Here is a 14,607-nt window from a genome sequence, read left to right on the forward strand (position 1 = left end):
GGGACCGAGAGTCGTACCGACCTGTCGGTACCGACTTTCCCTCCCAGGGCCTCGGCACAGACTGGCTCGGCTCCGTCCTCGGGGTCGGAGCCCACGGCACCTGGGTCTGGGATGCTTCCGTGTTTTTCGGAACCGGGGGAGCCCTCGGCCAGGGGTTCGGGGGCCTTTGACCTTATGAGGAAAGTATTGTCTGCACAGACAACCACATCATCAGGGGAATCTTCTCCTTCCCCAAAAGGGCCACTTTCTGTTTCTGCTCCCACGATCCATCCCAAGCATAGAGCCCAATTGCCTCAGCCACTCCCAGAGGGTTCCCCCTGTTCCTTGGAGGCCTCACCAGAAGCCCCCTCTGATGAGGTCCCGAGGAAATGCTTGTGCAAGAGGAGGCACATAGATTCCCTACAGGAATCTCTAACGTCTGACACCGACTTGGATGAGGCAGAGGGGTCCCCCAAATCACCCTCGCAGATGTGTCATTTGCAGACATCCTGGAGATCTTGAAACAGAGGGGTGATTGGCAATCCCTAGCCCCCACTGAGGACGAGTCGGTGCTGCTGAAGGCTTTTGGGGCTCAACCTTCTACCTCCTGGGTGACTCCGCCCTTCGATGAATTAATGGATTTGATTGCTCGAAGGGCATGGGAGGCACCTGATACAGTGGAACCAGTCCCTAGGAAACCAAACAAGTTCATCACTGCCCCCCAAGATAAATCTTATCTCACCAAGGGAGTTCCTGTCGATGCTATGGTGGTGGCGGCAGCCACAAAAAAGGAGATGTCTGAGTCTTCCTCATCTGTTCATCCTCCTAATAAGGATTCTAGGACTATGGACAGATATGGGAAGCGCGTTTTTAGTTCAGCGACTTTTTCCATGCGTTCACTAAACTATTTGACTCACTTCACACGTTTGCAGAGGGATCTCATCAAGGAGCTGACAGATACCCTCCAGGGTAACACAGATGCTGCTGTTTCAGAAAAAGTAACAGCACAACGTAACACCCTCACCTCCATAGTAAACTCATCCATGAGGCTCATCTCGTATGCAGCCGAGGGATCGAGTAGAGCCGCAGCTTCAGCGATTGCTCTTCGAAGACAATCATGGATGCGGCTGTGCTCCTTTGCGGAAGCCTTCAAGTCTTCCTTTGCCAATGCCCCTTTTGATGGTGCTACACTTTTCGGGCCCAAGGTTAAGGAGACTCTCACTCGGTGCGAGCAAGAGGGAAAGACCCTGTTTCCTGTCTGGGTCCGTTTTTCTGCTCCTACTAGACCATACCCCAAAGGGCAACGAGGCGGAAAAATGTGGTTCCGTAAGAATCTGGGATCTTTCCAGACCACACAGAGTGATACTCCCTCCAGAGGCAGAGGAGGGGGTAGAAATGGAAGACGCCGCCCCGGCGGCAGAGGGAGTCCGCATAACCAAGGCGACAGGGATTCCGTCCCTGGGAAGCCTTTCCAGCACTCCTGAAGGGAGGCCCGGCTGTCCTGCTCTGGAGGCAGTCGGGGGTCACTTGGCTTTATACCCACTGGCCTGGCTAAACATTACTTCCGATTCTTGGGTAAAAAGCATTATAACCAGAGGATACAAAATCCCCTTCACATCAACGCCACCTCTACAAAGAAAGTTTCCAGACGTGCCACCCCGTCTGCGAAAGCTAGCAGCTGTAGAAATTTCAAAGGTGCTCGAAAACAGAGTCATCCAACCAGTCCCGGCGGACCAAAGAGAATTCGGAACTTACTCAAGATTCTTTTTAGTTACAAAAAAGACAGGGGACTAGAGACTGATCTTAGATCTCAGCCATCTCAACAACTTCGTGAAGAAGGAAAAGTTCCGGATGGTCACGCTTCAATCGATCCTTCCATTCTTACAGAAGGACGATTGGATGTGCTCTATAGATCTCAAAGACGCGTACTACCACATCAAAATGGCCAGACCATCCAGAGATCACCTGCGCTTCCGGCTGGGAGCCAGTCACTTTCAGTTTCGAGCTCTGCCCTTTGGACTCACCTCAGCCCCCAGGGTATTCACCAAATGCATGGCAGTAGTTGCGTCTCACTTGAGACGACAAGGATTCCAGGTGTTTCCCTATCTGGATGACTGGCTCCTCACCGCCACCACCGAGCGTCGTCTATTGCAAGCCAGAGACTACACAGTCAGCCTTTCTTCCCACTTAGGGATTTCCATAAACTTCGAAAAGTCTTGCTTATCGTCCTCACAGTGTATTTCCTTCATCGGAGCAGACCTAAATACACGGTCGACACTATTGACGCTCCCTCCAATAAGAGCTTCAACCCTCAAATAGCAGGTTCTTCTTCTGGTTAGCAAGAAAGCCCCAGCCAAACTGATGTTAAAAGTGTTGGGACTGATGGCAGCCGCACTAATTGCAGTTCCTATGGGAAGGTTACACATGAGGATCCTACAATGGCTGCTCTTCGCGCAGTGGTCGTTCCAACACCTACCCCTAGCGCACGAGATCAGGATAACAGACTCTTGCAGACGGGACCTCTCATGGTGGGTGCGCGATCAGAACCTCACTATGGGTCGTCCGTTCGTTCTACCCAGTCCAACAGCCACAATAACCACGGACACTTCCCTGATAGGGTGGGGGGGCCTTTTTCCAGGGAAGAACAGTCCAAGGAGAATGGTCCAGCATGGAGTACACTCTACATATAAATGTTCTGGAGTTGAGGGCGGTGTTCCTGGCGTTGCAACACTTCCAAGCCCTCTTACCTCTAGGAACAGTAGCAGTTCAGACAGACAACATATCTGTAGTCTGGTGCATAAACAAGCAAGGGGGAACCAGGTCTTACCCGTTATGCAGAGAGGCCATGAGAATTTGGCAATGGGCAGAGTCCACGGGTCGCTTTCTGATAGCAACGCACATCCTGGGGTCATCCAATGTCATTGCGGACAGGTTGAGCAGAGCCATCCTGTTACCTCACGAGTAGTCCCTCAATTCACAGACAGTGGGAAAGATCTTCCGCAAATGGGGCCAGCCTTGCTGCGATCTGTTTGCTTCCCCGTTGAATGCAAAATGCAGAAGCTACTTTGCCCTTCTACCCCCTCCGGGGGATGTCCCCAGGGACGCACTGATACACGATTGGCCCCCGGGTCTCCTATATGCATTTCCGCCTACTCCTTTGATTCCCAGATTTCTACAGAAAACCAGGAACCTGGAAAGGACTATAATACTCATAGCCCCATTCTGGCCTCGTCAAATATGGTTCCCCTTTCTTCAAGCCCATCAAATAGAGGAACCATGGATTCTGGACCCAGTACCAGATCTACTGACACATTCGTCGGGAGTTCCTCACCCGTCTCTACAGTCCCTCAAACTAGCAGCTTGGCTGCTCCGCTTCCCTGCCTAGCCAGGTCTCATCTACTCCCCCCGGCAGTTCAACACATTCTGGTTGCTTCTCATAAAGCTTCCACTACTAAACTCTATACGAGTAAGTGGAAACGCTTTGTATATTGGGCATCTAGCCAAAACTTAGACCCCTTGGTAGCTCCTCTACATAAAATTTTAGAATTCTTATCCATCCTTTTTCACGAAGGAGCTTCTACTTCCACGCTAAGAGTACAGTTGGCGGCCATATCAAACTTCCATATTGGTGAGGAAGGTTCTCCCATTATGTCTCACAGACTTTGTAAGGCCTTTATGAAAGGAACCTTCCATCTTAGACCGCCTGAAAGAAAACCTTTCTTTCCATGGAGCCTGAATTTGTTGCTGTCGCAACTCATGTTGCCACCTTTTGAACCTGCTTCGTCATGTCTCTTAAAGTTCTTATCGTGTAAGATGCTGTTTCTTGTCGCCGTGACCTCAGCTCGTAGAGTATCAGAGTTGCAAGCATTATCGGTCAGACCATCTTACTTGATATTCCATCCAGACAGGGTCTCTTTGCGTACAAATCCATCTTTCCTTCCAAAAGTATGCTCAGTTACAAATATTAACCAGTCTATAGAACTCCCTACCTTTTTCAAAAACCATACTAACAAACTGGAGTATATGTTGCACAAGTTGGATGTTCACAGGCAATTAAGATTTTATTTGGATAGGACCAAAGCTTACAGGAAAATGGATCAGCTCTTCATCGCATTTGCAGACAATAAAAAGGGAATGGCAATTACTAAACGTACACTATCTAAATGGCTTGCTGACTGTATAACATTTGTATACTCTAAATCAAAGCAGTCCTTACCCACCAAACCTAAGGCCCATTCTACCAGATTCGTCTCCACTTCCTTAGCTCATGCAGCTCGTTTGCCTTTGGACACTATTTGTGCAGCAGCCACATGGTCTAAACCACATACTTTCATCACTCATTATAGAGTGGACAAAGTCTCCAAGGATAGGACATCATTTGGTTCCACTGTGCTTAGGAACGTTCTTCCATGAGTCATGTGGGGTGACGGAGCTAGGGACGCTACCCGTGTGTAAGAACAAACGGTGAGATTGAACACTCTTACATAAAGAAGTTATGTCCTTACCATAACGTTCCATGTAGAGTGTTCATCTCGCCTTTGTTCTTACACCCCCCCCCCCCCAACGTGTTTGGAAGAACTGGTAGGATTAGAGTCTGATCGAGGTGTCTTGACCCCTTCCGGGGTATATGGTCCCGTGTATCATGGGATATATGCTTAGACCATTAGTTATTGCTATGGTGAGAGAGTGTATCTGAATGGCTGAAGAGAGTGTATACTTCTAGCACCGGAGGTGTTGGATCTTTTGGTCTGGTTTGTTTGCAAACTAGATCCGAGTAATGGCAGGGAGGATTGTGGGATATGGGCTGGTCTCGAGCTTCTCTGAGATTCAGAGCTTGGCAATTCGGCCAACTTGGAGCCGAGGATCGGCTCCGAACCCGTGTGTAAGAACAAAGGCGAGATGAACACTCTACATGGAACGTTATGGTAAGGACATAACTTCTTTTTTTTATTAACCCCAAGACTAAAGTGCAGCGCAGAAACCACAGCTTTTCTTTTCTTGGCTCCAAACTCTGAGAGTCCCTTAAAGATATGACCTCTTGTGTAGAGTTTCAAACCCAACTAAAACCCTTTTTTAAACAGGCCAAATGCATCTGCTTCTCTTCCCAGCACATAACGTAATTTCCATGAACTATTTTCATCCACCCTCCCTGTATGTCTGTTAATTAAGAGTTCGTAAATTTCTACCATCTTATGTTCTTCACCCATACTTTGTCTCACTTCTGCACCCCCCCACCCCCCCATTTGTAAGTGTTGGATTCCCACAGTTATCTCAGTTCTTGCTATGTACTATGCACCTAATGTATACAACACCTGTTTCATATTCTGTTATTGTTGGTACATACTGTTTAGTGTTCTTTCAGTAAGGAGTTATTTTCAGGTCTGTTTTTGTCCTTTATCTCTGAGCTGAACCTAAACTTGATCAGCCATCATCAGTGTTCTACCCTGGAGAAAACATTGAAGTAAATAAACAAACAAGCATGTAGGCAGACCCAGTAAGAGGAAGTCCTGCTTAGCCAGTTGGAGATTTTCACACTGAACTAGAAGGAAGCAGCTTGATCCAGCAATCTGCCCTAACCTTTCAGTTCTCCCTTGAGTGTCAGGACTTTCTGACCAAGGTCTGGTTATCTGTATTTATCTTTGTTTTTACTATTTGTTTACTTAAACTTTTTTTTATTTTTTGGGAGCTTTTCTCCTCGAGTCTCTGCTGAAAAAGGGCTTCTAAGAACCCAGACACACTAACCCGGTTAACAAATGTAAAAGTAAATAAATAAAATTTTTTCTGACGTGCATCTTTCACCCATGTGTCTGATTGCCATTAAACCCCTCCCCCTGCCATCTCAACTTTCTTGTAGAATATCCTCAAGAAGGTCTATTTCCCTCTCTCTGGATCCACAGTTTTGCAGCTGAAAAGTTGACACTCTCCCATCTTCTGAGCCTGCCTTTTCCGGATCCCTGTCCAAGAAGATTCTTTTTACGAGCCATCATCCAGGCATGAAGTTACTCAAGAAATGCAAAGGGAACTTGGCACAGTTTTCTTTTAGTGCAGGGTGTCTGTCAAGACTGGCTAATCCTTCATGCTTGTGTTGGGATCTGAACTCTCTACTTGTTCTGTCCAGTTTTGTATATTTCATACTTTGAGAATGAGGCAAAAATGATTTTTCCTACCATAGATGCAGACTGGTAGGTTGGGTGCTGTTCTAACTGGACCAATCCAAACATCCAGTCTTGCTAAATACCTGGATCAGTCCACTAAGTTTTGATAGTCATGGAAATACTGTAGCTGGACACGTCGGCCGATACTTAACTAGAGATTCCACCATTCACTGTCCACCCCCCTTTAAAGTTATCTTCAAAAATGTTTCTTTTCATTGTGTATGTAACATTGCCACTATGACTTTTGTGCACATTTTTTCAAGCATTACAGACCAGATTACCATTCAGGTAGTAGGGCTGGCTTTGCTTTTGCAGTACCTCAAAGCATGGTGCAAGTTCCTAACAGGTTCAGGGTCCTCAGACATAATTTACTTGAGCAATAACCCACACCTGGGTGTGGGTAATGCTGGATTTACCCACGGTTGGTGTGGTTTGGTCATGAGGGCGAAGCTGTCAGAAGACTGTGTGCCTCTTCAGCTTTTGATCCTCACAGATACCATCCACGTTATAGGCTGTATTAGCAACAGTGCTAGGGAAGCAGTCACAGAGACCATAAAAGGCATGTCTGTGTATACTTTAAAAAAGTATGTTCTTAAAAGTTCTTGCCACCCTTTATAAGTACTTAATGGACCCTTTTATTGAGTCAGCATTTGTATTACAAATTGACTTGTTACGAATGAAGTTTATTGACATGTTTGCTCTTTCCCAGTAATTGTTAACATTACTTCTGTAAAATGTCTGGTGCTGCTATGTTTTTGTGATGTGCAGGTTTTCCACGTTTAAATTTGGCAATATACTTTGTTTCCCTTCAGTTTTGTATATCCCCTACCTAGGTGTACTACGTTTAGATTCTGCTAGGTGATGGACTGTGCCATGCAGGGGTAATGTTCTGGAAAGTTTCCTTTCCTGATTTTGCGAAACCTTGAACTGGCACACATACTGGGAGTCTCTTCTGAGAGTAGAAAGTAGCTCACTGGTGTTAGTCAACAGTGAAATCGAAGTAATGTTTTCTTTGTGAACAGTGAGTTTCGGTGTTGCTTTATGCAGACATCTCTGCACTTTCCAGCGTACATCACTATAAGTTTTAGCATGTTGACAGAAAAATGCCAGATGTTCATCGTGCATACAGCTGCAGTAATCACAGATGGGTTCTCTGCTGTCAGGCGGGTCCTCGGTCGGCCGAATTCCAAAGTCTAGGTCTGGCGTCGGTTGGTGTCACTTTCTCTCTTGACGTCAGTGAGGCCAGAGTATATAAGACACAGCTGACGCCATGTTCTTCAGTCTTTTTTGCCGCGCGGTGCCCGAAGCAGAAGCAGTTCGCAAGTGCCGGTCGGCCAGCTCCTGAATTACAAAAAAATTGGAAACCGAAGTCTTCATTAAAGCTAAGTACCCCGTTGGGGAAACTTTTCTTGCCTCAGACCGATGTCAGAAAAAGTTAATAATTGTATTTCTTGTGGGAAGCAAATACCGCATAAGGATTTCCATTCCCTCTGCATACCTTGTTTAGGCCCAGACCACGACGTCTCGGGTTGTCACTTTTGCGCTTTCAATAAACACACTATTAAGCGTCGGGCGGAGTTCGCCCAACACTTTTTTGGTAAAGCCTTTGATTATAAAATGTCGTCGGAGACTCCGACTACCGTTTTGTTCAAAAAACGCAAGGACAAGGATCGACACGCGAGGTCCGCGGTCCCCACCGGCACCACGCCAAAACCGGCTACACGTGCTCCGGTTCTCAGCGAGACGCCTTTGCAGTCCCTGACTACCGACGACACTCCCTTGGCGGTGTCCTCTGTACCCGAGACCGCAGGTACCTCTGCCCTTTCCCAGACTACAACCGAAGCCATTGTTAATGTTGTGCCTCCTAATGTGGACAGGTCCACTTCCACCCATGGTGTCTTTAGACCCTCATCTTCTTTTTCTATTAAGGCCTTTACTAAATCCAAAGCAGCCAGGCATCCCAAGAGGCCTGTTGCACAGGGCCCTTCTCCAGGCCCCATGCCTAAAAAAAAAACAGATGCTGAAAATGGCTGAGGATTTGATTACTCTTATCAGGGGTTCTCAACCCCCTCCAGACAAGAGACCCAGAGTGGAGGAAGATTCTCCCTCTTCTGATCAGGGCTCCTTTTTATCAGAACATTCTGATGTAGAGGAACACTCTTACTCCTCTTTTGAAGATTCGGATGCAGAACAGTCCATTCCTTCTGTATCTCCTCCTGAGGATTTTTCCTTTGGGGAAACCTTGCACACTTTAAGGGAACACTTCCATTGGGAAGGCCAAGACTTTCCTGATTCCAAGAAAAGACTTAGGGAATTTCTTTTGTTACCTCAACACAGGCCTCTGGCGATACCTCCTGTTTTGGACATACTTGATGATGTTTATTCGGAGGCTTGCCTTAACCCGGATTCCCTGCCTCCTGCACCAGTCAAACCTGATAGATACTACAGAGTTCCTAACTCTCACCAATTTCTCTACAAAAGCCATAATGCTGACCCTGAAACCATTTCTCAAGGCCCCAAGGGATTGAAGGCCTCTACTGCCAAGAATCCACTTCCTGCCGAAAGAGAGTCAAGATCTTTAGAAAGGTGGGGAAAAATGGTATATACCTCGGCCACCCTTGCCATGAGGGCCTTAAATTGTCAGTTTCATATGCTTAAATATCAACAGTTCCTGTTATCACAATTAAGGAATAAAATGTCTCAACCTGAACAACCAGATTTAAAGGAGTTACAGGATATGATGCATAGTGCAGAGCAAGTGGGTAAACACACCTTACAATGTGGCTATGATGCCCTAGAGGCCTCAAGTAGAGCGGCTGCTACAGGATCAGTGATTCGTAGACATGCCTGGCTTAGGGAACAAAGCTTGCCTGATCATGTGAAAGCTAAACTTCTAGATGCTCCTTTACAAAAGGATGTGCTGTTTGGTACTAATGCTGAGGAGATATTACGGAAAATGGAAGAAAAAGCCAAATCTATGCAAACTGTCAAAGCTTTTTTACAGGTCCAACCACCACGTTTTAGCAGAAATTGGCCTTCAAAAAACTGGTCCTTTCCAGCCACTGACCAGCCCCAAAGAGGTAGATACAGACGCACAAGGGGCAGAGGGCAATCACAAGGATCATATAGAGGCCGACAATGGCAAACTCCAGCACCAAGAGGTGGCAAAGACAGTGCACAACAATACAGGAAGCAAACCCAATGACTCCCTCATTTCCATGCCAAGCAGGTCTCAGCTGGCAGCACCTTTGGGTGGAAAGCTAGCATTATTTGCAAGAAATTGGCATATTGTCACAACAGACAAATGGATCCTGGACGTTGTAAACAGAGGCTACAAATTTCAATTCCACACTCTTCCAAAAATGAGAGGCATGCCAAACCTGCCACACAATCAAAGGGCAGAGGCACAACTACAAATTTTAAAGCTCATAAGCACGAGAGCTATACAAGAGGTACCTACTCACGAACAAGGTCAAGGTTTTTATTCAAGACTTTTTCTGGTACCAAGGAAAGGAACCGACTGGAGACCCATTTTGGACTTATCCATCCTAAACACATTTTACTGCACAAAATTCAAGATGCTCACATTACAGCAGCTTCTTCCCATGCTGGGCAAGGAGTTTTGGCTGGTAACATTGGACCTCAAGGAGGCATACCTGCATGTCCCAATCAGACAGAGTTGCAGAAGATACCTCAGATTTCTTGCAGGTTCAATCCACTATCAATTCTCTGCATTGCCCTTTGGCTTATCTACTGCGCCCAGAGTATTCACAAAGTGCCTGGCATCAGTAATTGCCTACTGCAGACTTCAAGGGATAAAAATTTACCCTTATTTGGACGACTGCCTGATCCAAGCGGACAGCAAGCACATACTTCTGGAACATCTGGCTTATGTAACACTGTTAATGCATTCTCTGGGATATACAATCAACAAAAAGAAATCCAGGCTAACACCATCTCAGAAAATAACTTTCCCGGGTGCCAACTTGGACACAAACACCCAGATGGCCTATCTAACGCCAGAAAAACAGGGGCAGCTAACTCAGTACTTCAAAATACTAGCAAAATGTACCAGGTTTACTGCAAGGAAAATCCTGCAGGCTCTGGGCTTCATGGCATCTTGCATTCTTTTAATCCCGTGTGCAAAGCTGCATATGAGGAAACTTCAGTGGTACCTAAAAAACCTATGGTCTCAACACAGTCGCAGTTTGGAGACAATAATACCAATAATTCCATGTTTGCAAAAGGAATTTCTATGGTGGGCCCAAGCATGTCAAGCAAACGCAGGCCTCCCATTCTGCAAGCCTCAAGCAAACCAAGTCATCACAACAGACGCCTCAGACTACGCCTGGGGGGCGCACATGACAGGCAAGTGCATTCAGGGCAAATGGTCCCAAAAGGAAAAGCACCTTCACATCAATCAAAAAGAAATGCTAGCAGTAATACATGCAATTACAGCTTTCAAGGACCTCCTGCATCCAGGACAATTACTGATAAGAACAGACAACACCACAGTAATGTGGTACATAAACAAACAAGGCGGAACACATTCATACCCCTTGTGCAGACTAGCCATGACTCTTTGGAACTTGGCTCTGGAATGGCAAATCGAACTTCAAGCACAGTACTTGCCAGGATTGGAAAACACGCTGGCAGACAATCTAAGCAGAAATATGACTGATCCACATGAATGGAAGTTGCATCCTCAGGTGTTTACAGAGATAATACAAGAGTGGGGGAGGCCAGACATAGATCTTTTTGCCTCCCACAGGAATCATCAATTGGAAAAGTTTTGTTCAAGGACCTTTCATCCAAAGGCCTGGAGAGTGGGCGCCCTTTCGTTCAGTTGGACAGCATGGACAGTTTATGCTTTCCTACCTCTGCCTCTTCTGCCCAAGGTGCTCTTGAAAGCAAGAGCAGACAGACCGAAGATGATACTGATTGCTCCAGATTGGCCAAGGCAACACTGGTATCCGCTCCTGAGGAGTCTAACACATACTCCTCCCTGGTCCCTATCTCTAATGCCTCTTCTGCTGACTCAGCACAGCTACAAAACTCTTCATGGTCAGCTGAAAACACTCAATCTTGCTGCATGGAAAATTCCTTAACACCACAACAGACCCTACTCTCCAAGGAGGTGCAGGATGTCATTTTGGAGGCCAGAAGACCATCTACTAGAAAGGCTTACACCGCAAAATGGAAACGGTTCTGCTCTTGGAATGAGAAAAAAGGCCAGGACCCTAAAAAGCTGAATTTGCCTCAGATATTACAGTATCTAGCAGAGCTACTGAACAGTGGACTTTCATTTTCTTCTATAAAAATCCATGCCTCAGCCATTTCTGCAGAATTCAACTCGGATCCACCTTTATTTTCTCACCCACTCTTACGACAGTTCCTCAGAGGGGCTAAGAATATAAGACCTCCAAGGAAACAACCAATACCAGCCTGGGATCTTAATTACATTCTAGAAAAATTAACATTGCCTCCTTTTGAACCAGCTGCATCAACAGATTTGCAATATTTGTCCTGGAAAACAGCCTTCCTTCTGGCCATCACTTCAGCTCGTAGGGTTTCGGAACTACAGGCCCTCATGGCGGTGCAGCCCTTCCTCATCTTCCATCAGGACAGGGTTTCCCTTCGTACCAACCCATCATTTATGCCTAAAGAGGTATCCAGGGTAGCTTTAAACCAAGCCATACACTTACCCACCTTTTACCCCAATCCTCAAAACAAAGGGGAAAGGTTGCTACATTCTTTAGACATCCATAGGCAGCTACGCTATTATTTGGACAGAACAAAGTCCTTCAGGAAATCAGAACAACTTTTTGTGTCCTATGCTGGAGGGGCTCAAGGGAAGCCAGTGACCAAGCAGACTATTTTCAAGTGGATAGGCCACTCCATATGGTTCTGTTATTCATATCATGGGAAATCTGTTCCCACAGGCATCAGATCCCACTCCACCAGGGCCACAGCTACCTCTACAGCCTTCCTCAGAGGAGTTCCTACCAAAGACATTTTGGAGGCAGCCACTTGGAGTTCTGTACATACCTTCACAAAACACTACCACCTGCCTTTATATTCCAAAACTAGAGCAGGCTTTTCCACTGCTGTCTTGCAGGGCATTCTGGCTCATCCCAGTTCCAACTAGTACCTACCACCCTGTGTGTAGCTTTGGGACTCTACCCATCTGTGATTTACTGCAGCTGTATGCACGATGAACATAGTACAGTTTTGTACCTACCATAAATGTAGATGTTCGAGTGCTAATACAGCTGCAGTACAAGTTACCCTCCCGCCTTCCCCACTTGGTAAAGGCATAGGGCCTAACCCCCTCTTCATACAACCTGACTGGGTTATCCTTCTATGGGTTATTTGCTTGCAACTACTGATTTTGGATTATATTGCATTGCTTGTATGTATATATATATATATATATATATATATATAGATAGGACCCGCCTGACGGCAGAGAACCCATCTGTGATTACTGCAGCTGTATTAGCACTCAAACATCTACATTTATGGTAGGTACAAAACTGTACTTTTTTCTTCACTTACTGGTATAAGAAGTCTTAGGCTGTACTGATTGGAGTAAGTTCCCTTTTTAGTTTGTTTTTTGAGATGTGAAAAGCAGTGTTTCTTTGAGAGTTGCTAAAAGTAGTTAGTTTTAAGGGATAGCAAGGTGGATAGCCTCCTGTGGCCTAGAAAGGGGTCTACAGTGATCAAGGGTTTTGGAAAACTTTCTGCAGTAAGACTTTTGGTACATTTTAGTAATTGTTTGCAAAAGTGGTATAAAATTATTTCCTGTAATGTTACAGCTTCTTTTGTAGGACATGTATTAATGTGGAATTAAACTGAAAATATTTTCTCCTTTTTGTAGGATCATCTCGAATGTCTCCCAAATCACAACGGCCCCCTCGAGGAGCCAAACAGACGACGTCTCCCACAGCACGACCTGTTGAGAGTCCTTCCTGTACGACATCTGTTGGTGAGTGTCATGAAAGGATATTTATTTATTTATTGACATTTGTTAACTTGATTAGTCCAGCTGAGCCAGGGGCCCATTTTCAGTGGAGACCAAGGAGAAAAGCTCCAGAAAAATTGCCAGTTATTACAAAAGTTTCAAAATAAAATCAGCAGATACTATAGCAGAAGTCCACCAAGTAAGTAACAGCATAATTAGGTCAACTAACAAGCAACATATCTATAAATGTCATACATGAAGTGAATTCTAAGAGTGTAAGCATTTAAACAAAGAACCACCCATACATAAAGAACTGACAGAAATTGTATAAAGAGCCAATTGCAATAGTGTTTTTTTTTTTTGTTTTGAAAATAAAAAATGTATGTAAAAAAGTTTACACACCCCTGTTAAAATGCCAGGCTTTTGTGATATAAAAAATGAGACCACAATAAATCATTTTAAAACTTTAACCACCTTTAATGTGACTTATAAACCTGTACAGTTCAATTGAAAATAAACAAATCTGTTAGGGGAAAAATATAAAAAATAAAAAACGTACAGTACGCTGGTTGCATAAGTGTGCACACCCTTAAATTAATACTTTGTTGAAGCACCTTTTGATTTAATTACAGCATTTCAGTCTTCTTGGGTAGTAGTCCATCAGCGTGGCACATCTTGACTTAACATTTGTCCACTCTTTCTTGCAAAAGTGTTCCAAATCTGTCATATTGTCAGGGCATCTCTTGTGCACAGCCCTGTTCAGGTCACCCCACAGATTTTCTAATGGATTTAGGTCTGGGCTCTGGCTGGGCCATTCCAAAACTTAAATTTTCTTCTGATGAAGCCATTCTTTTGTTGATTTGGATGTATGCTTGGGATCATTATCGTGTTGAAAGGTGAAATTCCTCTTCATATTCAGCTTTCTAGCAGATGCCCGAAGGTTTTGGGCCAAAAGTGACTGGTATTTGGAACTGTTCATAATTCCCTCCACCTTGACTTAAGCCCCAGTTACAGCTGAAGAAACGCAATCCCAAAGCATGATACTGCCACCACCATGTTTCACCGTGGGGGATGGTGTTCTTTTGGTGATGCAAGGTGGTGTTTTTGTGTCAAATGTACCTTTTGGAATTGTTGCCAGAAAGTTCATCCTTTGTCTCATCAGACCACAACACATTTTCCCACATGCTTTTGGGAGACTTGATGTATTGTTTTGCAAATTTTAGCCGGGACTAGATGTTTTTCTGTGTAATAAAAGGGTTCCGTCTTGCAGCCCTACTCCATAGTCCAGACATATGGAGAATACGGGAAATTGTCATCACATGTAGTACTCAACCAGTACTTGCCAGAAATTCCTGTAGTTCCTTCACTGTTACTGTAGGACTCTGGCAGCCTCCTTGACCAGATGTTCTTCATGTTTCACTGTTGCAGTCATTACATTTGGTAATCTGCTGGCAGGTTGCCCTCAGTCGGTCTGAATAGCAAAGTCTTGGGCCCTGCGTTGGTTGCTGT

At 45.2% G+C, this 14,607-nt stretch overlaps 1 protein-coding gene across 6 annotated transcripts in view; it reads left to right on the forward strand.

Moving 5' to 3' along the window:
- ATXN2L (ataxin 2 like) overlaps positions 1 to 14,607 on the forward strand; it is a 1,992,254-nt gene that overhangs the window by 905,242 nt on the left and 1,072,405 nt on the right. For all 6 annotated transcript variants that reach the window (XM_044058577.1, XM_044058574.1, XM_044058578.1 and 3 more), the window contains exon 10: positions 13,015 to 13,122. In XM_044058577.1, coding sequence (XP_043914512.1) covers positions 13,015 to 13,122 — 108 coding nt within the window. The remainder of the gene's footprint in view (positions 1 to 13,014; positions 13,123 to 14,607) is intronic.

Source organism: Protopterus annectens, chromosome 16.part0, assembly GCF_019279795.1.
Source record: "Protopterus annectens isolate FY-2018-M chromosome 16.part0, PAN1.0, whole genome shotgun sequence".
Taxonomy (NCBI): Eukaryota; Metazoa; Chordata; order Ceratodontiformes; family Protopteridae; genus Protopterus; species Protopterus annectens.